General features: G+C 45.4%; 7 protein-coding genes across 9 annotated transcripts; 3 read left to right on the top strand and 4 right to left on the bottom strand.

Annotated features, from left to right (window-relative positions):
• Nucleotides 1-3,883: 3,883 nt before the first annotated feature.
• LOC128304171 (TBC1 domain family member 31) lies at nucleotides 3,884-10,391 on the bottom strand. Its single transcript, XM_053041324.1, has 9 exons — nucleotides 10,318-10,391; nucleotides 10,132-10,251; nucleotides 9,916-10,064; nucleotides 8,744-9,852; nucleotides 7,342-8,581; nucleotides 4,919-5,121; nucleotides 4,467-4,676; nucleotides 4,102-4,278; nucleotides 3,884-4,020 (listed from the first exon to the last, which is right to left on the bottom strand). The coding sequence occupies exons 1-9, from the start codon at nucleotides 10,389-10,391 to the stop codon at nucleotides 3,919-3,921; spliced, it is 3,384 nt and encodes a 1,127-aa protein (XP_052897284.1). The 3' UTR covers nucleotides 3,884-3,918.
• A 629-nt stretch (nucleotides 10,392-11,020) lies between these two features.
• LOC128301722 (ras-related protein RabJ) lies at nucleotides 11,021-14,840 on the bottom strand. Of its 2 annotated transcripts, none has more exons than XM_053038325.1 (5): nucleotides 14,232-14,840; nucleotides 12,902-13,029; nucleotides 12,408-12,695; nucleotides 12,203-12,326; nucleotides 11,021-12,123 (listed from the first exon to the last, which is right to left on the bottom strand). In XM_053038325.1, exons 1-5 carry the CDS (start codon nucleotides 14,272-14,274, stop codon nucleotides 11,978-11,980), a joined length of 729 nt encoding a protein of 242 aa, XP_052894285.1. In that variant the 5' UTR covers nucleotides 14,275-14,840; the 3' UTR covers nucleotides 11,021-11,977. The 2 variants fall into 2 exon arrangements, with proteins under 2 accessions (XP_052894285.1, XP_052894284.1); XM_053038324.1 differs by having other exon boundaries at nucleotides 14,333-14,840.
• Nucleotides 14,841-15,375: 535 nt separating this feature from the next.
• Nucleotides 15,376-16,717, top strand: LOC128303144 (deubiquitinase OTUD6B). The gene is made up of 2 exons (XM_053040002.1): nucleotides 15,376-15,621; nucleotides 15,687-16,717. Exon 2 carries the CDS (start codon nucleotides 15,777-15,779, stop codon nucleotides 16,677-16,679), a length of 903 nt encoding a protein of 300 aa, XP_052895962.1. The 5' UTR covers nucleotides 15,376-15,621; nucleotides 15,687-15,776; the 3' UTR covers nucleotides 16,680-16,717.
• A 304-nt stretch (nucleotides 16,718-17,021) lies between these two features.
• Nucleotides 17,022-18,083, top strand: LOC128301451 (protein SGT1 homolog). The gene is made up of 2 exons (XM_053037942.1): nucleotides 17,022-17,520; nucleotides 17,598-18,083. Exons 1-2 carry the CDS (start codon nucleotides 17,161-17,163, stop codon nucleotides 17,784-17,786), a joined length of 549 nt encoding a protein of 182 aa, XP_052893902.1. The 5' UTR covers nucleotides 17,022-17,160; the 3' UTR covers nucleotides 17,787-18,083.
• On the bottom strand, nucleotides 17,898-19,151 carry LOC128301450 (deoxyribonuclease TATDN1). Of its 2 annotated transcripts, none has more exons than XM_053037940.1 (4): nucleotides 19,063-19,151; nucleotides 18,795-18,999; nucleotides 18,132-18,725; nucleotides 17,898-18,052 (listed from the first exon to the last, which is right to left on the bottom strand). In XM_053037940.1, exons 1-4 carry the CDS (start codon nucleotides 19,109-19,111, stop codon nucleotides 17,938-17,940), a joined length of 963 nt encoding a protein of 320 aa, XP_052893900.1. In that variant the 5' UTR covers nucleotides 19,112-19,151; the 3' UTR covers nucleotides 17,898-17,937. The 2 variants fall into 2 exon arrangements, with proteins under 2 accessions (XP_052893900.1, XP_052893901.1); XM_053037941.1 differs by having other exon boundaries at nucleotides 18,132-18,729; nucleotides 18,820-18,999.
• A 301-nt stretch (nucleotides 19,152-19,452) lies between these two features.
• On the top strand, nucleotides 19,453-20,446 carry LOC128302584 (zinc finger CCCH domain-containing protein 15). The gene is made up of 2 exons (XM_053039433.1): nucleotides 19,453-19,733; nucleotides 19,799-20,446. The coding sequence occupies exons 1-2, from the start codon at nucleotides 19,597-19,599 to the stop codon at nucleotides 20,268-20,270; spliced, it is 609 nt and encodes a 202-aa protein (XP_052895393.1). The 5' UTR covers nucleotides 19,453-19,596; the 3' UTR covers nucleotides 20,271-20,446.
• LOC128302582 (DNA repair protein RAD51 homolog 4) lies at nucleotides 20,356-21,454 on the bottom strand. The gene has a single exon (XM_053039432.1). The coding sequence runs from the start codon at nucleotides 21,452-21,454 to the stop codon at nucleotides 20,465-20,467; it is 990 nt and encodes a 329-aa protein (XP_052895392.1). The 3' UTR covers nucleotides 20,356-20,464.
• Nucleotides 21,455-22,620: the final 1,166 nt, after the last annotated feature.

The raw sequence follows: 22,620 nt of genomic DNA, 5'->3' as shown, positions 1-22,620 counted from the left end.
GACACTTCACCGTGCAGTGTCTGAAACTTCAATCCAACTTCACAGACACAGCCGTGACCGTAAGAAGCTTATTCCCATTTGCTTTACCACCGGTGGTCCTACCCATATCCTTTTTGGCGATTGGCAAACCGCTTATCGGGTGGATCGGATCATTTTTTCCGTGTGTTTGCGTTTCATTTTTTCCTGCAACCTCCATCCATCCATCCAGCCATCCAACCAAAAAACACCCATCCAGAAACACGATAGTGAAGATCGGTCCATTCAGAAACGGAATTGCAAATGATGATGAAACCCTCGTGCACGACGAGGGAAACACGATACGACACTGGATCTTCGCTGTGCTTTCAGGTGATGTGCGCTTCATTCATTATGCATAGCTTTTATTGCATTAATCAGCTAGTGTGTGAGTGGCAATGAATTTTTATTACGTGTGCAATGTGTATCTACTCCGTTTCTGCAGCTCCGGAGACACTCTCTTGGGAAAGGGACTGCAGTGTCTATCAGACGTGTCACAGTGGAGCATAAAACTACCCCACCCCCAACGGAGAGGCGGATCAAATCTTGCGCCGGATGCAAACGTTCGTAATCGAATCGAATAATGGTCAGTAGACTGGTAGAGATTCTTCTCGGTATATATATAATGCATCGATTCACTGATGCTTTGTCGCCATTCTCGATGGGTATAGTTATGATATTTGTGTTTCACAATCTCTGTTTCACACTGTTATACTTACAGTGAGTTCCAAAAGCAATTGTCTAGCTGCATATTATGCAGAATGTGTGAAAAAAGTGTAAAGGAACACCTTAGCAGCAACAAATTCACTCTTTAGCAACTCTATTTTCAAACCTTGTTTAAATCTTTATTTTATTCAGCCTTTACTTACTTATTCAGCGTTACAACCGCCATCATTCCTAACGGGCTGGGTTGTTCGGTGGAATTCTAATTACATGACCATCCCACCAGAGTCCTGGGAGTTTCTATGAGATATTGAACTCATCGCACAACTCGTAGAGCTCGTGATAGTCGCACCTCCTAAAAACATCCTTCTCAGAACCTTCCTGGCTAAGAAAGTTTCATAATCTTTAGACAAAGTTCTAAATGTGAGCCGTATGTACCGAGTACCGGAACTATATAAGTTCTATATGCTTCCAGCTTGGTTCGTACACACGTCGTTGCATATTCAAACTCAAACTTTAACAGAACAGAATAGAAGTTGAAATTTAAATGTTTTGGCAATTTAAACATAATTATAAAATTACCTTAAAACTACCCCCTAAGCGCGCAAAGAATATAAATGTCCATTTGTAACATATTCACCCCTAAAAAACATCACTTAAGCACACACCTGGGATTTCGAGCGTCCTAATTTGCTTATCTCCCATGCGACCCAATCTCAAAGGCTAACCCTATTTGTTTCAATGTGCGCCGTGCAGCAAAACGGAAAAATCCCACACCCATCGCTCCATAAATCATCAGCTAGCACACGAACGAAGCGAAGCAGCTAAAATGCATCTGCACCCAGCACCGAAAAGGTGCACATCCGGCCGCTCACTGTAATGTTATTAAATTACGTGATTGAAGTTCAAATAATCACAAGTTGCCCGTAATATTACGCCTGCAAATGGCACTGCTCGCTATCGTGTACGGCCCGACGGATGCTGTTTTGCTTGCTGCACACACAGAGAAGCCAGTGCCTGAATGCATAAAACATCATCAACCACCCAGCACCCACCCTTAACACATCGCCGGCGCACGGTGTGGACACCGTTCCGTACCGTTACCAGCTTATCCGCATGTCATCAAGCATGCTAGATTGATGGTAATAATTTTCACCATAGCAACACGTTTTGAATACGGGGTGCTGTCACCGGTTTGCCGAAAAAACTAACGCGGCGCTGTGCTTTCCGGTAAATGACAACTCGTTGTTAGGATGTAAATCGTAGCAGGGCAGGGACAAAAAGTATCTCCTTAAGCTAAGCTGTCACACAGGGCAGACACGAAAAATAAGCGCAAGGCAATTGGGAAAGCTGTAGCCGAATGTACGTGCCCATTGTTAAATTGTTATCGGACCGTAATTCTTTGCCGCACACGGTGCACATCTAATACAGCGAGTTGCCATATGGAGGTATCTGGCACAGAAAGGAGGGATTTTTTGTCTTTCCTCTTCGGGACCCAGGTTGTTGGACAGCTTTTTTTTCACTCCTTGCTCCTGTTAGCTTTAGCAGCAATATAAATCATGAACCAAAATGTGTGATGCAAATATTTCAAACCATTTACCACCCCGTGGAGAATGGATCGAGTGCACGGATTTATTGCTCGGGCGACCTTTGGTGTGTGTGTGTGTGTGTGTCTGTGCAAGGGACCAACAGACCAGAAGAACTTGGAAGTTAAAGAAACGGGCGACAAAAAATACCCACTCGCACACACACAAACACATTTGCACGATGCAAAAGTAACATCCAGCTGGTGTGCTGGTTGGAAGTAAAGCGAAAAAGAATAGTAACGCTCTGCAGCAAATGGGATCTGTCATCCACCCTTACTGCGCCCCATCTTTCCGAAAAATTTGTGGGAGGTTAACGGGCAAAACATAAAACCCAAAGCTTCTTTCACCGTAAAGCAAAAGGTCATACCGATCGTTTTGCGTTAGTTGTAAAGCGATAGAGTATGCACCAATAGCAAAGAACCCGGTGCCGATTGCACGCCTTTTGCAGCCCGTGCCGTGCCAATTCCGTACACGGCATGCAATAAATCTCTATTGTGGGATGATCTCCACGTTCTGTATCTATACTTCGCACGGCATCTTTGCGCGTTTGCCCTTTCTTTGTCCATTTTTTTTTTTTGGAACCCCGAGCCAGAGATCATCGTGCTGGCCGGGATGTCACGAGCAAAAGCTAGCAAATGGGATAAAATATGGGCAACACAATACATTTCCACACGAAAATCTCAGTTCGCTCGTGTGGCAGGGAAAAACGGAGGAGCTGCTTTTCATTCATTGTGCACATAATTTTCGTACTCGCTTCAGCATATGATCACTTCACGATCCGAACTGCGCAGCGATTCTTCAATTTATATCTGGAGTTACTACTTCTTCTACTATTGCTTGTACTTGAGGTAATATTATCGATCTTGGCACGATCTTCTGATACATCTCGTTACGAATGCTTCAAAACACCTTCAGCAGTCCTTTGAACATACATCTTGACGCAATTCCTTCTCATCAATTGCTCATACTATTTTAAATACCCTAATCGATCCCCTTAAAAGGTCCGAAACGTTTAATTTCACGCTCTATTGCATCTTCTTTGTCCAAAGTTCGTAGATCACCATGATTCTCCGTATCTACTGCTCAGCTAAAAACTGTTCTTATCAGGTATCTTGGAACTACTAACAAATTTTATCAATTCCTAACTAACTTCATGATCGTTAACGATTTCTTATCGCACAATTGTACATCCCACCCAGGTATACCGCAAGGAAATGGTTTGAGTTTAAGTTGGTTTAGCGGGCAAAGTTTAAAAGTTTATGGAGTGGGCATTCGGTGAGCATCACTCGGTGGCTGTCCGATTTTTTAACCGACGCTGTGAAATAGTGAGTTCTCCAATAGAATAGCGAGTATCTTTTGGACGTTAAGTGTTACTAAATTGTTACCATTGTAACTTGTAACAGAGACGTTTACTACATTCTATCTGTCGTTGAGATTCCCTCAGATCTCTTGATGTCTCCTGAGGACAGAATCTACTGTATATCTGTACATTTTAAACCCGAAAGCGAAAAAAAATGTTAAATCGACATAGAGAAGGCACTGACATCACCTACGAAATATATTGAACTTGTTGTAATTGTATTTATCTTTGCAAACAGTCCAATAACCGGGAAAATTCACACACACACAAAGAAAAAGACAAAACAGATAAAACTTATTCAATTACGTTGTTGTTCGATTTTCTTGCCGTGTCGTTTTTCAATCGCTGCAAAATCTTCACCTGTTCCTCCATTCGCCGTATCGTATCCACGTACTCCTGTGCAAAATGCAACCACGAAAGAAACATTAGAAAAGTGGACAAATTTAAAGCTCTCGATTGCGATTGTGCCCTTATTACCTGGCTCGTGGAATTACCATCCATCAGTACCGGCTGGCGTTCCCTTGGCTGTTGCGCGGGTTCCTTCGCCATCGGATAGCGCTCGCTGCTTGCAACGGACGCTACCTTGCGCAGCTCCGACACGGTGCGGTACGTATACTCATTGACTCCCGAAGGCATGCCCAGCGAACAGTACGTCTGCGGGAAAGTGTGTCACAGCAATTAAAACTTTCGCCTCTTTCCCGAATAGGTGGGTAGCGAAACTTTCCCACTAACCGATTTCGTCATCTTCTGCGGGACGACAGTACGATCGGTTGCCTAATCTCCAAAGGGTCAAACCACTTACCGTACACATTTGTAACACACTCACCCCATTACACACTTACCCGATCAATTTCGTCGTAAAGTTTTAGCTTCTGTACTGCCAACTGTTCCAGCGCCACCTGGTACCGCTGATCGAGCGGACGCTCGTCGGAAGTCGCTTCCTTGGATACGGCTACCTTCACCGGTCCGCTGTTGTACCGTGCCAACAGTTCCAGCTCCTTCAGTTTGATGTCCTCTTCGGCGAACAGCAGATCGGTCTCTTCCCGTTGTCGCTAGGGAATCGTGTGCATTAACGAAGCAACGCGCAGCGAAAAGTTTGTACCACAAACGGACGCGGACGCAACCGGCAGGCACACCGAATCAGCACAATCCAACCACCCCCGGGGCGATGGATCGATGGATGGGCGAGACGGCCAAATAGAAGCGCAAGGAAATAAATGAAAATTCAATTTTAAAGCAAATTCACTATCGTGTTTTTGGAAGGGCGCGAATGCATCCCCACGGTCATACATACCTCGCGCTCAAACTTTTTCAACAGCGCATCAAGCTCCCGCTCCCGCACTGTGGCGTCACTGATGAGCTTGGCATTGTGCACGTCTAGGGAAAGTTCGTTTTCTCGCTCGCGCAGCTGCTTCCGGTGGAGCAGCAATAATTTCCGCTGCATTTCAACACGCTGTTCCTCGCGCGCGATTGCTTCCTCCAGATTGCGTTCCACTTCTGCAATAATACGATCAGAGAAACGTTAACGAACGAGAGTCCGCATTTCTCGGGACGGAAGTATCATCATCTCCGACCAGATTGCCACAATATTGAGCAAATGTTCGCGAACGGGCGTAGGGTGAGGTCAAATAAGGGGACCGTTCTAGACGAGCAGTAGTCATCCCAAAACAAACCATTAAGGGCGGCAGGCAGCGCGCCCGTTCGCACCCCAGGTCGGATGTCCGAATGGATGGATTGGGTGGTCGTATTATGAATTCAGTGAAATGCAAGAATCTTGTCATACTTTCGACATGTTGTGCTGAAGCGTTCTGAAGAAGCAAAATACATATTTGATGATGGCTTCGGGAACGTATTCTCAAGACAAACAGACGTTTTGTGTTCCGTGGGAGGGAAAAAAGAGCATGGCCATTGCCGATATGTGTGGCAGTGGAAAGTCTGGAACGCTCGGTGAGTTTTCGAAACATGGTACGCTTCCACTCGATTGGAATGCGCTCCATTACTGAGCTACACTGTTTGTTCTATCAACGACACAGATCCGGTTCATGTTACGGAGAATGCAAATCTAAATTTGACTGGCCTGAGCAAATATTAGTTTAAGTTGTGTAGCAAACTCATGCAACGTACATATTGCTTAAAGGAAGGACATTCAGTGGATGTGTAAGTAACGCAAGTAAAGATCTTCCGGAGTCGGCTTCGAAGTGTTCCACAGATGCTGAACTTTTAACCAATTTCTCCGAAATTTTTCCGACTATTTCGGACTGCTAGGTGCTTCAACCAGCTCTTGTTAATTTTCAAGTGTATAATTTCATTTAGAAATGGCAGTATGTGTCTCTCGATAATGCTAATCTGGAGAGTTGTTCCGATTTCACGAGTACATCAGCAGTGGGTTTTCGACGAAGCAGCAATTTCTATAGAGATTTTCATAATAATTTTTCATCTTTTCAAAGCTTTTTACGGGGTTTTCTATTATTTGCTTTAGAGTATTCTCCACAGCCTTAATGTGGGTTTCTCGATGATTCCTCCAAGGATTTAGTATCATTTTTTCAAAGAGTTTTGTACCTATCTCTGTAGAGAAACTTCCAGAATCATCCGATGTATTATGAAGGAAAAGGATATTAATTATATTCTATGTGTCCAGTTCCAGAAATAGTATATGATAAATAATATGAATTTATACTGACTTCATAAATCTTTCCCATATCTTAATATGTTTCCTTCTCATTATTTATCGACACAACAATTTCAAAAGGCCTGCCATTTCTAGCATTCTTCGAGTACCAGTCAGTACTGCGAATAGTCCAGTGCATAGTCAATCCTGCGAACTGGGAGAATTTTTCCGGATGGGATTTTAGATCGATCCTGTCGTTTGGAAACCTTCACTGCCACCAATACCCCAACAGGCCATCCCAAAAATGTGTCTTCTAGCGACCTCCTAAGACTTTATGTTATTTTTTCACTTTAAACACACTTCAGTCGAAATTTGATGCTATAACTATCCGACTTAACTAATGAACCGAATGGAAGTGGTACTTCATATGTTCTTCGAACTGAAATCTGTCACAAAAAGTGATTCATGAACTTGGAACAGCTTGTGGCAACTATGTACAGCTCGTTACCAAATGGGACTGAGCATTTCTTGCATGAAAAAAGCATGGTCTACATGGGGAAGGACCTGGGTGTGTGTTAGCCGAAAGTTCGAAAAACAGTTTCGGACAGATTTGCGTTCGGTTCTCGCTTCTTCGTCGTTAAACATCCCACGAACGATGTTGACGTCCTGATAGCATCATAAAAACCAAACACTTTCTATTATTCATCACTAACGATATCCGACGATTGAAAAAAAATAGAAGTCTACCCAACAAAAAAAAAAGCATTAAGAAGGAAAACTATGCCCGATGGTCGATGGCAAACATCACGTTAAGCCGCTTATTTCTTCCCAACGCACCCAACCGCTGGACAATGGGAAAAGGGTAACGCTTCGTTTTCGGTTGACTTTAATACGATTAAAAACAAATTCCTCTTCCACACGCCAGATGGACGCCACTGCTATCATCCCCATGGCGTCCAGCCGCTATTCATCTCCGGACAGCTAAGCTTGATTGCTCATGAGCCAAATTGGTGCAGCGCTGTGTGTTACGGCCGTAAAAGGATTGCCGCCGGCGTTACGCGCACCTGTCATTATGGTTTGTTCGACCGGGTAGCACCCAATTTACTCACCCTTCACGCGTTCCGCATGTTCCTGGCGTATCAAGTTGTTCACCATACGGTCCTGCAAGCTGTGTTCCAGCTTTTCCAGTTCGATAATTTTCGCCTCCAGTCGACGTTGTTCCGCCTGCAGGGCGCTCGTTTCCGTGCACCGGGCTTCGGTTAGTTTTTTCGGAAAGTTACTAAAGCTAACGTACGTCCGGGTTGATCCTTTTTCCGACGCATCGACCAATTCGCCGCCGGCCGACGATGCGGACGATGGTGACCGATGGTTCGATGAATTACTGTCGAGTGACGAGAAATCAAGAGCATTATTAGTCGCGCCCTGAAAAACGCCCTGTTTCCCGGTGGCCATTGGAGGGCACCGCTCGCGCAATGGTCGAGCAGCGGAGTCTAGGTGGTCTTTCTCCGTCCGGCGGTAAGTTTTCTCACGCAGCATGACCGCCCGACCAGTTGTGCTTAGCGGTACGAAGGATTTAAAGTAATTCCTTGGATGGGTAGCGTCGGAGCAGCGTTCCATTAGATCGTGTGCGCGGCAAACCAACCGACGCACATCGAGGGAGCTCGATGGATGGAAGAAAAATTTGTCTATCGCTGCACCATTTCCAGCCATTAGCGTGCCCCGATGGATGCTGCTGTACGCGGCGATGAGAAACACCAGAAAGTACGACTCATTCGACAGCACGTGGTCCCACAGGGCTAGCCATTGGTCGTCGCTGCAGCATCGCGCAAAGGCCGTCTCCATCAGCGGTGTCACGTACGTGCGGGACGCAACATTGTGCCGGCGATAGAATGCCATCAACCGTGGTTCACACTCGGCCAGCACATTCTCCACCATCGCCAGGTAGTTGAACGGTTCCAGTGGGGCAAACTCGAACCATAGCTGACACTGATTCACCAGCACGGTAGCGACGGTTTCGAACAGTCCGAGCGCATCGTTCGGTTGCTGCCGGGCGAACGGTAGCACAAAGCTGGGCATGTAATCGATAAGCCCAAACACGGGACACCAGTGTGCGAGACAGGAAACGGTTTTCTTTAGGTTACGCACGGTACGCTGATCGTACCCGGCGAAACGTTGCTCATAGCTGGCCACACACGGATGAGGACCGCGCTGCAGCAGCATACCGAAGCTTTCCGCATCGCCCGGCAGTTCCTGTAGCGTGCGCCAAATCGTGGCACGGTACTTTGTCGGATATTCACCATACTCCTTCAGTATCGGTAGCAAACGTTCCTTCGGAAGTGTTTTCGATAGCTAAAATGAAAGAAAGAAAGAAAAAAAACGATTACAAAATCCGCATGAAATACAAGCGATAGAGGGATTTGCACACGGATGGGCACGTAATTAGATGCAAACGAAATTCCATCCAAATATTTCGCGGGAATTGAAAGTGCTAGTGTCCCCAAACTAACTCACCTGCTCTTGGAGGGCATTTATTTGTTGTGCGAGCTTCAGTTTGCGTGGTGACCGCAAACTGCCATTCCCTGTGCCGGACTGCATCGTAACCGTACCGCTGCTGCTACTACTGGACGACGTGCCATCCGGTCGTACGGTTTTACCAATGTACATTGTACGCGATCTATTGGCGCTTGGAAGCGGACCACTACCCACCTGATACGATTCCAGGTTGTGTAGCAACACCTCACCACTGCTCAAAACATTCGCCAGCATCCGCCCGTTGGGAGCGACCCTAAATTTATAGCAATTATGTTCGGCCCGCTTCGTTAGTGGTCGTAGCAGGGGTAGATTATTCGTACCGGTGCCACCGAATTTTAGCAGCATTAAATCATTGTCAGCGGTACGGATGGTAAGGGCACACGCAACCGTTGGCCACCGTACACGACCGCTGCCGGAATCGCACCCGTTGCGACCATTCGCCACCGGTACGAATGCAAAGTGTGTGATAAACAAATTGGAAAATGAAACCACCCGGCAGATGAGCCACGAGTCGAGCGCCAGAAAGGCTAAGGTACCGTGGCCGTACAGTACTGCATAGTATTGACCGTCGGTGGTCGGTTGTGCGGTTATTATGCGCCTTCCGGCGACCGGTGATACTTCAATGAACCGTTTCACGCTAAGCTCGACATTATCCGGCTCCGGCCGGTCAAAGGCGATCGTTTGAGGTGGTGTGTTCTTAAGATAAAGCTCGATAAGCCGTGTGACGTTTAGCTCTTTGGCTTGCTTGAAACTGATCCGGTAGGCTCTAATAATCCCGCTGGTGTTGTGGCTAATCAGGGATGTACCGTTGGAACCGGCGAACCAGTGCCAGGCGTTCGGCCGGAATGAATTATTAGATGCCAAACCGTAACTAATGAGTGACAGTTCGGAGAAATCATCGAGCGAGTACAGTTTCGCACCGTCTTGCGATGCTGCTAGCAGATATCGACGATCGTACCGTTCGAATGGTTCTGTCGAGGAGGCACTGGATGGTTTGGAATGTGGTTTTTGTGCGGACAGCGGCGTAGTGGCCAGATGTACAATTCGTCCCGGGTTGGCATTAAGCTTGCGAACACAACTGTTTGCATCTGAAATATAGAAAGGGAAGGCTTTAAACTTCAGAGCAACGCGCTCAACGCATGACATTTTACCCAAATCGACGATAAACACCATTCCTTCCTTGTTTCCAAGGGCAACAAGATTACCACCGGAAACTCCTTCAATCACTGTTATTCGCGTAAGCCGTTCCTGAAGCGTCCAAAAACGCTGTTCAACTAAATCGAACACAAACACATTATCCCTAACGAAGGGAAATAAATGTGAGAAAGCGTTTGTTTTAGAAAAATGTTTGCTCACTTGACAGCTACCTATGATCTGCCGCGATCAATCGTTCATTGTTCCAGCTGAATCCGGCCGCTGTAAATCGTATTCGTACCACGGTTCCATCGGTCTGATTCCGCACGGTGTGGTGCAGATGTAGCAGCACACTAAAAACACACAACAACGATTAAACCAATGGGGAATAAAGGGGTTTTAACTGCTCCGAAACTTACCCATCGTTTGAGGAATTGAATTTAAAGCTTGCTTTACTGTTCCGCTTGCCAAAAGTGCCCGCATTAACTTCCATCTCTGCTAGCCCATCTAGGCGCAATGGCGCACTTAACGTACCAACACAAAAGTGCAACGATTTACCGGGTTTTATTGGCAATCAAACTACCAGCAGTACTCAAACATCAATTTCTTCGGCACGCACAAAATATGAACGCACATTACGCGTACGCGTTGTTTACAACAAACCCACACCGTACGTGCACCATTGCTTCCTGCGCGTTGACGTTCCCATCAACACCACAACAACGCGGTTGTCATAGCAACAGGTTGCAAGCGAACGGCGTGTGCTGTAAAGCGATCGCACTCACACACTGCCACTCTCGAGCGAAACAGCTGACAGCGCAAATTGTGGTTTACACGCGCTGCTATGCTAGAACGCACGCGAACAGTTGGTTGGGAGTTGTTTATCTTGTTTATCTGTTTACACTTTGTTTTATACTGCCTCCGTCCAGCTTTGCAAACAAATTGTGTCATTTCAAGGCAAACATTTCAAACAAATCTACACTAGAGATGCGCTGAAACTCGGAACATCCTAACGACGTGGATGGCTGGATTGATGCCGTACTGAGAGGATGATTTCATTAGTTTACAGCATTTCTTTCGTTAGCATATGAAAATATAATTCCACTACATTCTCCTAATCATACAGCTCTTCGTAAATAGTTTATTTAAAAATGAAGACAAACGATAAATCTCGCGACGAGCCACACAACTGGATAATGCAAAAATGTAAGCATGATATACACTCGTCAACAATCTGTGGGAGAAGATGCCGATCGAAAGTAATTGACTTTGGTTCTAAATAAATAGATACGAGCGCACGTGTGGCCGCATGAGCGTGTGAATGTATTTACTCTAAATGTATACTTCCAATCTGACTCGAAGTCCGACGTTTCTTTAGGTCAGCAGATGTAATCGATCACATCTGTCACATCGGCTGCTGGAAGAGATCATCTTATACTTGGGGTGTCACGGTGGTCGCTAAGCTTGCAGCAAAAGAGATACCTCACGCATCCTACATATCCTACTCCGCGTTATACAAATGCCCTCGAAACGAGTCAAAGACCCCAAATCTGTGTGTAGAGTTCTGTACTGTTCGTACTTGAAACTGTCTTTCTGCTCGGAACTCAAAAATCCCCTAGCTCCATCGCTGAACAAAAAGGCAATGTGACAATGTCTTACCGATAAGCGAAATCAACTCCCCTTGCAACTCTAACACGTGTCACCATATTGTTTCTTTTTGAGCAAAAGCAATTTTCTTATCACCAATCGTTGCGTGGGAGGGTGGTGAATCGAAATAGTTTCCCTATATCTCGCATATACAGTTTACAAAGCGTAAGGTCATCATCACCCAATCTTCTCAAACATCATCAGCACAAACCCTTGGTTTTGGGGACATTCTTGTATGTGTGTACGTGTGTGTGTATATGTATATAAATATAAAAAGCTATCACAAATCTCTCGAAATCGACCCATTCTAGGATCCGTGGGCGCGCGTCATTTGTGTTCGTTTCCAGGTGTTATTTATAAAGGGACAATCAGGGAGGAGTGAATGAGAACCGAACAAATACTTGTCAAAAATGAACGAGACCGTCCGGTGTTCTAATAGCAGCACCAACCAACACGCTGCTCGTCACCGTGCGCTATATGGTCCCGGCTCCAGGATGGTGTCTCCAGTCTGCCCATACCGTCACTTAATATACTGTCATTTTCCACCGGAATGCCCATCTGCACGACACCATTAACACCTGTGGAAGGGAAGAAACAACACGAGAGTTTGACAATGATCGAAAGAATCAAAATAACCGTGCGCGATGGAACACTTACGCGTCGAATAGCCGGACAACACGAGGGAATCGTTCGATTCGTATCGCTTAAGAGATGAGCACACGTCTTTGCCGGAGAGCTTAATTAATCCTACTGCTATCGATATGAACACTTGCTCAATACCCTGAAAAAAACACCCGTACAGCGTAGAATAGAGGTTATAGATCAAACGTACAATGGTTCAAACATTGGTATGACCATTTACCTGATCGTGTAAGGCGGATGTTTCGAAATAGTTGCCACCGATCGAGTTCGCGTACAGCATAGCTTCTTCCCGGGAGACGGCACGTTTCGCTTCCAGGTCGAGCTTGTTGCCTACTAGCGACAGTACCATCGGTTCCTGCACATTGCGCTGCAGCTCCTGTACCCAGCCCTTAATTTCGTTGAAGGAATTGTACTGCGTCAGATCGAACACCAGCAAGGCGGCATTTGCGTTGCGATAGTACAGCGGTGCCATGGCTTTAAACCGCTCCTGTCCCGCCGTATCCCAAACCTGGAAGAGCATGAGCAACAATTAGTAAAAAAAAAAGCTGTGGTAAGGAATTCATAGCGCATAGAAAAGAGTCATTCATATGATTTTCCTGGAAAGTTTCATTTGAATCATGAATCGACTCTCCAAAGATTTGTGAATATCTTCACGACTCATCAGAGCGTCTATAGATATTCACATCAGATTTTCCACGTTCTTGTTAGATATACCTGCATCTTTACTTTGTTGTCTTCTAGGTTAACCTTGCAGGTGAAGAATGATGCCCCGATCGTGGGCGATACTTCCTTGGTGTACACGTTCGAAACATACCGCACGACCAGACTCGTTTTTCCAACACCTGAAAAATAAGAGAGGTGATTTTAATGAAATGTTCTTCTTTTTTTATGGAACCTATTCCATAACAATCATGCAACAAGTGACACATTCAAACATTCAAGAAGTATTTGGACCACAATGATTTCCCTATTTCCACAGCGAAAGATGCAATCTTTGCCATTGCCTCCGAGGATTGATAAGGTTGATAACGGATGGTGCATTATTTGTCTTCCGAATAGAGCATCCAGTTTTATGACCGAATGTTAAGATTAGATTTGGTTCCCAGATGAGAACGTGCATTCCCCAGGATGGACATTTTATGAGCCCGGCAAACAAACATACCGATCCCTACAGGTGGTATCTCGTGCCGGTTTTGCGAGATGATCATCATGCCTTAATCATTGTCATGTTGTGAAAGTGTTAATTCCCTTCAATAAAAGCAAAACAACAAACCTCCACAGCATTAAGATAAGGAATCAAATTACTACTAAAGGGAATTGAGGGAAGCGAAGATAGGAGCAATGAAACCGATATCCGAGTATCGGGAAACAGGAGCACAAGAAAAGGAAGAAACAAAATCAAGCGAAAACTGCGGGCTGCGAAACGACCGCACCACACGGAACAAACTGCACATCCAGCACTTTCTGCACTGATAAGCACGGTCACGGGTATAGGTACCAGGCCGTTTGATGAATAACAAAATCCGAAACCTAATCCCATTGCGAACGAAATTATTTGCAGCACAATTGCAGGTGTCTTATGAGCACCGGAGAAGTGGGAAGACCGGTGGGAACTGGTTTTACCGGGTGTTGGAAGGGAAAATTAAAGCAACGGCAAGGGAGTATGAGTAGGAAGCTTAATATCGAAACGGAACCATAGCGGCAAGTAAAATACGTATGGTATGCCCATTCCAGGGCTTGGTGCTTATCTTTCCCTGGGTGGCTTTAGACGCTATGGCCCCATTTTACCCCATCCTCATGAAAGCGAAAGTTCGATACAAGTGAACCGATGATCGCCGTGGGTGGTGGAACAAAAACAGCCCACCGTTTGCTGTGCACGATCGTCGTATGAAAGCTTGCCACAATGCCCACCGAAAGGAGACACGCTCAAGGTGAAGGTCACCCCCAATGGTTGTGTGTGGCTGGGTATTCCGCAGAAGTTAGCAACCCCTCCCTTAACCACCTGCGCATCAGTTCTTTGAAAAACATCAAAGTATCCTCTCACCTTGCGACCCGAGAACGACAATTTTCGCTTCGATCCCTTTCATGCTGGCGTACGGATGGGGAGCTAGGTGAAGGGGGGGCTAGAGGTGGCTGTCCACACACCGTGTGTATCTGGTTTTCCGCAACCCAATATCTCCAGTGCAGATGAACGTGTGCGTATTGCACTGTACATATACAATTATCCCAAAATAACGCACGATGCAGTTACAGTTACAGACGGGTTAATTGAATTACGTGTTCTTCTCGGGCCCCTTTGCTCCGGGGAACCAATAGAAGGAAACCGAGGAACGAATGTACGCTTTTTGTTCCCCCTTTTGCGGAGTATGTTTGAGGCTGAGGCGATCGTTTTGAGGAGTTTTCGGTGTCGAGCTTTCTTCTCAGCATCCGTTACATCGAAGCACACACGTCACGACGAGGAGCACGGCGACAGTACACGCGGAGAGAGCGAGTTTCGCGATTCAACCATGCCAACACGAACACCCCCGTTGTTGTTACAAAGCGTGTTCTTCAATCGTTTCCGCCTGATGTAACCTCCGTTCGGTCGCTCCTTTCCGCACGGTGCACCGTTTGAAGCGGGTCGTTTAATGCCTGCCAAAAGACGGCACCTTTCGCACATAACGTACGCGGCAAGGCATTCGTACGGAATTATTTGCACTTTGTCTTGTTGCTTTTGCTTTACCCCACAGAAAACAACAAAACTCCGATAACTTAAACTGCACGACACAACAAACGAACAATGCACAAATGAGACCGCGATTAAATGTGACACGATCCTCTGCACAGGAAGTACACAACGGTGGTACGGTGAATTTGAAATATGTCCAATTTCTTGCCCAATTTCACACAAAAACGTATGCCTGTTTTTCCGTAACACCGATTTTGTGGTGGGGGACACGTTCCGCTTTCCTTCTTGTGGGGCAGTGTTGGAAAATCCTGCTCTATTGACATCCGTTGCTGGCCAAAGTGTTCGCTCCGTGCGATGTTGTAAACAAAGAATGAAGGGCGTTTGGCAGGTAAACGATCGCTTTGACATTTGGAATTGGACATTTGGAAACATACGATTTTCACAGCATTTGGTTTGGTATTTGGTATGATTTTAGGCGCTTAATTTATCGCCGTACAGAAACAAAGAATATGCACTCGTTTATCTTTAACTTTTCATTCAAAATAACATCAAATTGTGCAACAATTCCTTCCTGCCTTTTTACCGTTTTTGTGTCAAACCTCGAACACAATGCGTGTTGTGTTGCTGTGGGCTCTCCCAGCTGTGGTCCAAACGCTTCCTTGCTCCGATAGTATTATTGTTTTAAAAACACTTTACGAAGTGAATAACATAACTTCCTTCCCGGTAGGTGAAATAATGTCGACCCGATATAGAACCAGTTGATCATGTAAGCTCCGGGCAAGTACTACTATACACGTGGAACGGATTCTCTAACTTGATCTTGATCTCTAGCCGGCTGGAAGAACGACAAATAGTAGCAACGAATCAAACAGAGCTAAAGCTTCACTACTGACCCGATCAGTGAAAAACTTCCCTCGCACAATGAGCGACCCACTGCCAGAAACAGACCGGGAAGAGGTCATGGCCCGCCACCGAAAGGAAAAGAAGGAACTACAGTGCAAAATACAATCGATGAAGAAGTTGAAGGTGGATAAAAAGAAAAAGAAAGAAATCCAAGAGGAGATCGCAAATCTCGAGCAGGAAATAGAGCAACGGCATGCGGATGAACTGAATCGGTTGAACCTTTCGGACGCACCCGAACCCTCAGCGAACCAGCCGGACAGTAATGAGGAAGCGAATGAAGAACCTAATGACGACAATGGCAAGGAAGAACCTCGGCTCTCGAAAGCGCAGCGCAGAAGAGACAAAAAGGCACAGGACAATCGGGAGCGTGATGCGCTGATTAAGGAGGAGCAGGCACAGCTGCTAAAAAGCTCCCCTCGTATCTTGGAAAACAATCGTATCAACGAAATTCTTATCAAGCGTAGCATGCTAGCCCATTCCGTACCGGCCGATGGCGATTGTCTGTACAATGCGATCAACCACCAGCTTAGCCAGCTGGGAATCGGTTCGTACAGTGTGCCGGAGTTGCGCCGTATGGCTGCGGACTACATAGAGGCTAACCGGGACACCATGCTATGCTACATGAGCCATCCGGACACGGGAGATATGCTCAGTCCGGAAGAGTTTGATAAGTACTGTCATCAGGTTCGGGCTACAAAGGCATGGGGTGGTGAGATCGAGATTAAGGCCCTGTCCACCAGTCTGAAGTGTCCGATCGAAGTCATCCAGGCTGTCGGTCCGGCAACCGTTCACGGAGAAGATGAGGGTGCTCATCGGAAGTTGGTGCTAACGTATCATCGGCATATGTATCGGTTGGGTGAGCATTACAATTCTACCAAACCAATGCCACCACCAAAGCGCGACGAGGATGAAGACGATTGAAATGAAAAATCAGTAATTCGAATAAATATATAGTAATGGTGTCAATCAAATGAGTGTAATGGTTCTATTCCTTCCTGATTCACAACCGTTTTCAGCTGCCGAATGTCTTATTAGTTGTGATATAAATCAGACCTTAGAGAAAAGTTTATCCTGCGTATAGTCGAATCAAGATTTAAAATTATTCCATTTGCTCCACTATTCTTTTATTACATTCATTTTGTCATAAAGAAAATTCAAAACATTCTCGAAAATCTTTTTTCCATCCATGCAAAAAAAAACTTATCGTTAATACTGTCAGTGGAAAACCCAAACAGTCGCTGTCATTGCGCAAAAACAGGTTCTAGAAAATAAAAACGTTTCCCTGTTCTGTAGCAGCAGCTGTTCGATCATATTACTCACAGAAAACAAGAGTGGTTAGTTAAGGCTAGCTGTATTTTGTCGTCTATTAAGTGCAATCGAAGCAATCACACACACGCAACAAATGGCAAAGGTGAAATACGACTGGTACCAAACAGATACTGCCGTCACGGTGACGGTTTTGTTGAAAAATGCAGCCGAAAAGAACTACTCCGTCCAGCTGGAGCAAAACTCGCTCACTCTGCAGGCCGACGATATTGAACCAATAGCGCTGAATCTGTGGAATCCGATCAACGTGGAGCAGAGTGCACATAAAGCGACCCCCAGCAAGGTGGAAATCAAACTCGCCAAACTGATCGCCCAACGTTGGGAAGCACTGGAACGGAAGGTATTGACCGAAGAGCCACAATCTACATCCTCCGTCGCCAAGAAGAATCTGCACGATTGGGATAAGATATCGAAGGAAATCGAAAATGATGATGAGGCAAGTTGTTTATCCGTTCCTTGTTGGCTTGTCGTATTCCGCATTGTTCACCACTGTTTTGTCAATACTAATTTTAGACGAAGGACGACGTCAGCGCACTGTTCAAGAAGATCTTTGCCGATGCTAGCGAGGATACCCGGAAGGCGATGATGAAGTCTTACTACGAGTCGAGCGGCACCGTGCTCAGTACTAACTGGGCGGAAGTTGGTGCCAACCCGGTGCAGGTTAGGCCACCGGATGGGTGTGAGTTTAAGAAGTGGGAATAAGCAAAATACACCTTCGGTAACAAACTTTCTTTCATCGCTTCGAAAACGATAAGCACTGTTGTTCGTTTGTCGCTCACCTGAATGAAGTGTACGCTCATTATTAATTTAATCTCCGATGTAGCCAGGAGTGCGCAAAGCCGAAATTATCACCCTAACTGTTCGCCACCTGCTTTGGGAAGAACATTTTCAGTGTGTTTTTGTAGTACTGATCGGCAAGCTCGTCCGCTGGCTTCCCTTTAATACCTGCTAACACTTCCAATACTTGGCTAGAAATAGAAATTCAAGGATTGAAACATTGATTGGAAAGGGTTACTTTGGAGAAACACGAAAGAAAGCAACATTTACCTTATCATGACCGGTTCGCATCGGCCGGCAATGAGCGAGTTTGGTTCCCACTTTTCCTTCTTCTTCACGGTAGGATATTTGCTCTTCACGTATTTCGACCCTGCATGGGACGGTCGTATCTCGCACCAGGGACTATCCGTTTCCACCATGATCCATTCGTCCGGTATTTGTGCAGCGACACTAAGATTTTCTTCCGTTTTCAACGAACAACCATTGATTCCGATAGAGAACCCATGCGCTATTAATGTTTCCGCGGCTTCCACTGTTCCATCGAACGTGTGCACTACACCACGTTTCGGTAGTTTGTCCAGATTGCGCTGCAGAATATCAATGAAGTCGTCGTGTGCATTGCGACAGTGCAGAAATAACGGAAGATCGTATTTTGCTGCTAGTTCAAGCTGCTTCTCGAAGTACTTCAGCTGGATGTCTTTCTCGCAGAACTGCAAACGATCGTAATCTAGACCACATTCACCAACCGCAACCACCTTGTCGAGGTGTTCCTCGATCTGACTGCAAAGCGACGCAAAATACCCTTCAGGATCTGGGACAAATTCTCCGCAGCGAGTCGGGTGACAGCCTACCGTGGCAAACAGTCTTTCTTGATTAGGACGATAAAAAGAAACAGAAATAAGTACCGGTATCAGTAGCGATCGAGTTACGTACTCAAATAGATATTCAAATCCCTCACCATCATTCTGGACGATATCAAACGTTGGCTCACAGTCGGAAAGCGTTCCCACCGTCACAATTATTTTGTCCAATCCGCCGGTCCAGCTTCGCTGAAGCACACGGCATAAATCAGGTTCGTGTTTGGTCGATCCATTGTAGATTCCCTGGTACATGGGATCGGTCAGATTTGCTCCAATATCTAAAACAAAGATTGGGATTTGAAATGAAGGGAAGAAACTATCGTGTAAACCTTTATTTTTACCAATAAATTTCGTCATGCTGCAAAGATTCCTCAGTAGCAAACGTTTCATCCATGTGTTGTGTTGCTATTGTTTGCGTTCGTGCTGTGCGAGTTGTCAAGTCCGGCATAGCGAGATGCCTTAATCACAATAACGGCCACGCACAGAAACACTATTATTATCACAAAACGTACTAATATTTGCTACAGTTTGTTTAAAAAACAACTGCTTGTCAAGTTTTATTTTTAAAACACTAACAAACCGTTCTTTTTAAAAATTAATCAATTAAAAACATTACCAACAAAATCGAGTAATCGCATGCGTTATCAAACGATATGTTTCCCGACTTGTCTTGCGTAACGCTCAGCTGTCAAAGCGAAAACATCAACAATTCGTGTTTGTTTGTAATTAAAAGCGGAATAAAACAGAGAAATCGCAATAAAAAGAACACCAGCACGGGACGCTCAACTTACGTAAAGTAAACCCGCAACGCGTACGTCTGAGGACGGCTTCCCCCGGTATACGCAGCATTTGCCGCAAATGACAATTTTGGCGAGATGTTTTCGCTAGTAGCAGATTATGGCGATAGTGAAGAATCGACCTCATCCGATTCATCGGATGATAGTACCGGAGGACACCGATCACACAATCAGCCACTGGCTGAACCCACCATCAAACAACAAACCAGTACTCTGTGAGCACTAAAACCCGTTTCGTTGTCCAACATGGAAGTATAATTTCGAATGAACTTTGTTACAGAACGGATGGCCAATCGGTGTCGCTGCCCAGTGCCCGTGCTATGCTACAGTCCGGTTCGAGTCGCGTCATAAAGGGTAGCGTTTTTAGCAATCCCTTCCGTGAAGCGGAAGAAGCCAAGTTGGCCAGTCTAGAGAAGCACGTAAAGATGGTCGATCCAGAAGCAAATATGGCGGAACAGAAGCGTAAAGTGTGCTGGAGTTATAAGAAGGGTCGGTGTAGGTTCGGTAGTAAATGCAACTTTGCGCACGATTCCGATTTGATACTGCGCAAAGAGCTGCCCACGGAAGCCGGCAGTGAAAATGAGGAACTGGATACAGGAACAGGTACCGTTGACGAGTCGGCAGCCACGGTTATGGTGAAGAAACCGTTTCCACCGGATAGGAAGAAAAGGCCCGGTTTAAGCCGTGATTTGGTACCACCGAAAAAGGTACTCAAGATGTATCACAAGGAAAAATACGGGATGCTTAAATAGCACGGCACCATACAGGCCGGAGGTCATGGTCATCGTAGTGCGAACCACGTTGCAAGATAATGGTCGTGTGTTGTTTTACGTTTAGCGCTTGTGTAAGATATTAGCTAGAGGTGCGATTTTATTTACAGCCCCATCGGAGCGAGTCCGATTAGAAATAGACACTTTTATTTTCTTTCGCTGAAGTTCGCAGTGTTTCATTGAACGCCCGCATCCGTCATCCGAACGATCGTTCTTTCACCCGTGCGTAGGTAATTGCTTTTCCACACCTGCACCAGATGGGTAATCGATTCGGAACGATCATCGTCCCGTACTAGCAGTAACCTTGTACCGGGGGCGCTTTCCCAGTAGCGTCCCAGTGCAGGATAGTTTCCATTTGGGCAAAGTTTTCGTTTCGTACCCTCCACTGAGTTACCTGCCATTGCTTCAACCATGCGAACTGCCAAATTAACCAACACTATCGCTACACTGTGCTGCGTTGCCAGCTTGCGCAGTGAGCAGATTAATTTCGTTAACAGACCCAAAGGTTCTACGGAGCTTTGGGAGTCTTGGTAAAGGTACCACAGCGATGGAAGGGAATCGATTATGAGCAGTTTGAGATCCGTCCCTTCCTCCAGATGCTTTCCTGTGGTTAGCTCTTCCACTACCTGTACCAGCAGTTCGGGTGAAAATATCCGTTCCACCTTAATCCGTGCCATAGTGTGGCCGAGTTCCTGCTCGGTGAGCTTTCGCTGTCCCTTGTCCAGTATTTGTTGCATCTTTTGGCCGGAAAAATCACACTTTGTGTCGATGTAGTACACCGCACCACGTTGAAGTACCACATTCGCGGCGATCGTCATAGAGAGTAGCGTCTTTCCAGTACCAGATTCGCCACATAATTCGTAAATGTGACCCGGCATTAGTCCACCCTGTAGTAATGCGTCCACCGAATGTATTCCCGTGCCCAACCGGACCGCGGGTTGCGCTGCTTGCGCATGAGCATTCCGGTACTGGCCAGCGAAACGTTCGATTAGTTGATTTTTCAACAAAACAACACTTTCGGCGGGAAGATTGGTGATCCTTATCAGTTGCTCTACTTCCACCTTAACAAAGCTGTACACCGTGGTGAGACGATTCTTTTGCAACTTTTTAATCACGTACTCGGTAAGAACCGGATGTAAATCGGCGGTTAATTGTGTGGCGGCCATCTAACGACACCCTAAAATTTGCTTTGATTTCTTGTTTTGATGATCGTCCGACACCGGGCGGCACAGAATCAAAACAAAGCGAAATCAAGTAGACGCTTCTGTGGTCTAGTCAAGCTTGAAGAAAAGTAAAACATAGAAGGAGAACAATAATAAAGTTCAATCATTTTCAGAAGAAATTATGTGTAGCATAAACCATTCTTACATTTGAAGGAAATACATGAACACAGTTGAGTGCAGACAACACACTTTACAAGAATGTAGCCGGTGTGTTTTAAGCTGCAATTGCTAAAATAACAATCTCACAGAAACACTATATTGTGTATGGATCGCTATACAAATTTTAGTTGGTAGCGCCGCTTATCCTTTCCATGGTAACATTATTTCCCACACCCGTGGTTCATTATTTTGTGTGGAGCGTTTTTGACTTCACATCTCTTCTACAAACTCCTATCACGTAACGCCTTCTATGATCCCCTCGCTAACAGTTTATTTTTCTATTTATACTATAGTTTTACCAAATACAAGTTTTTTACACGTAACGACGTCCACAGACGCGCAATATGAGAATGTTGTTGTCCTTGGGTAATCGCACGTTTTCTAGCAGGATATTTCACAAGAAATTCAAAAAGGTTTTAATTTTGGTCGGTGATAAAGTTCCCCCATCATGTGCCACCGGGCCACCGGCTCCAAAGCTTCCAAGTGTCAAGTGAGCGCAGGATACTACGATACTACGATATACGATACACTATTTTAGTATATGGGGTATACTAATTTAGTATACGGGTGGCAGAAAAATACTAAATTAATATTTTTAAGAATATACGGGAAATCTAAATTAGTATTCCCGTGCCAGATGACCAGATCTATCTATTTATATTTCTCTACTAATTTACAGATCTATCTCTCTCAGACTTAATTTTACATGGTAAAATTGTACGCTACAGTATTGGTATAGGTATACTATGCGCTACTATAGGTTTACGCAAACTATACTACGCTAGGTTCAAGTTCAATAACTATTAGTTCTCCAGGAATCCTTGAATCAGTGCTACAGCCAACGCATCAAAGGATAAATCTGCAGTACTATGCATATACTCATTTAGTAAGACGGATACCATAAATTTACTATTTACTGTACCCGTAATGTTCTGTTTTAGTATACGCTA

Source organism: Anopheles moucheti, chromosome 3 (assembly GCF_943734755.1).
Source record: "Anopheles moucheti chromosome 3, idAnoMoucSN_F20_07, whole genome shotgun sequence".
Taxonomy (NCBI): Eukaryota; Metazoa; Arthropoda; class Insecta; order Diptera; family Culicidae; genus Anopheles; species Anopheles moucheti.
This window is presented reverse-complemented; position numbering and strand designations above follow the sequence as displayed.

Excerpts from the sequence above, each read along its gene's own strand:
- LOC128304171 (XM_053041324.1), bottom strand. The coding sequence starts at position 10,391 with ATGGAAGTTAATGCGGGCACTTTTGGCAAGCGGAACAGTAAAGCAAGC. Across the intron at positions 10,065-10,131 it reads TTGATCGCGGCAGATCATAG|GGATAATGTGTTTGTGTTCG; the intron begins GTAGCTGTCAAG and ends TCCCTTCGTTAG. Across the intron at positions 4,677-4,918 it reads TGAAAAAGTTTGAGCGCGAG|CGACAACGGGAAGAGACCGA; the intron begins GTATGTATGACC and ends ACGATTCCCTAG.
- LOC128301722 (XM_053038324.1), bottom strand. The coding sequence starts at position 14,402 with ATGTACAGTGCAATACGCACACGTTCATCTGCACTGGAGATATTGGGT. Across the intron at positions 13,030-14,332 it reads CGGAAAACCAGATACACACG|GTGTTGGAAAAACGAGTCTG; the intron begins GTGTGTGGACAG and ends CTTATTTTTCAG. Across the intron at positions 12,124-12,202 it reads GTTGTCCGGCTATTCGACGC|GTGTTAATGGTGTCGTGCAG; the intron begins GTAAGTGTTCCA and ends TCCCTTCCACAG.
- LOC128303144 (XM_053040002.1), top strand. The coding sequence starts at position 15,777 with ATGAGCGACCCACTGCCAGAAACAGACCGGGAAGAGGTCATGGCCCGC.
- LOC128301451 (XM_053037942.1), top strand. The coding sequence starts at position 17,161 with ATGGCAAAGGTGAAATACGACTGGTACCAAACAGATACTGCCGTCACG. Across the intron at positions 17,521-17,597 it reads AAATCGAAAATGATGATGAG|ACGAAGGACGACGTCAGCGC; the intron begins GCAAGTTGTTTA and ends TACTAATTTTAG.
- LOC128301450 (XM_053037940.1), bottom strand. The coding sequence starts at position 19,111 with ATGAAACGTTTGCTACTGAGGAATCTTTGCAGCATGACGAAATTTATT. Across the intron at positions 19,000-19,062 it reads CAGCATGACGAAATTTATTG|ATATTGGAGCAAATCTGACC; the intron begins GTAAAAATAAAG and ends TCTTTGTTTTAG. Across the intron at positions 18,726-18,794 it reads GGATTTGAATATCTATTTGA|ACTGTTTGCCACGGTAGGCT; the intron begins GTACGTAACTCG and ends TAATCAAGAAAG.
- LOC128302584 (XM_053039433.1), top strand. The coding sequence starts at position 19,597 with ATGTTTTCGCTAGTAGCAGATTATGGCGATAGTGAAGAATCGACCTCA. Across the intron at positions 19,734-19,798 it reads AAACAACAAACCAGTACTCT|AACGGATGGCCAATCGGTGT; the intron begins GTGAGCACTAAA and ends ACTTTGTTACAG.
- LOC128302582 (XM_053039432.1), bottom strand. The coding sequence starts at position 21,454 with ATGGCCGCCACACAATTAACCGCCGATTTACATCCGGTTCTTACCGAG.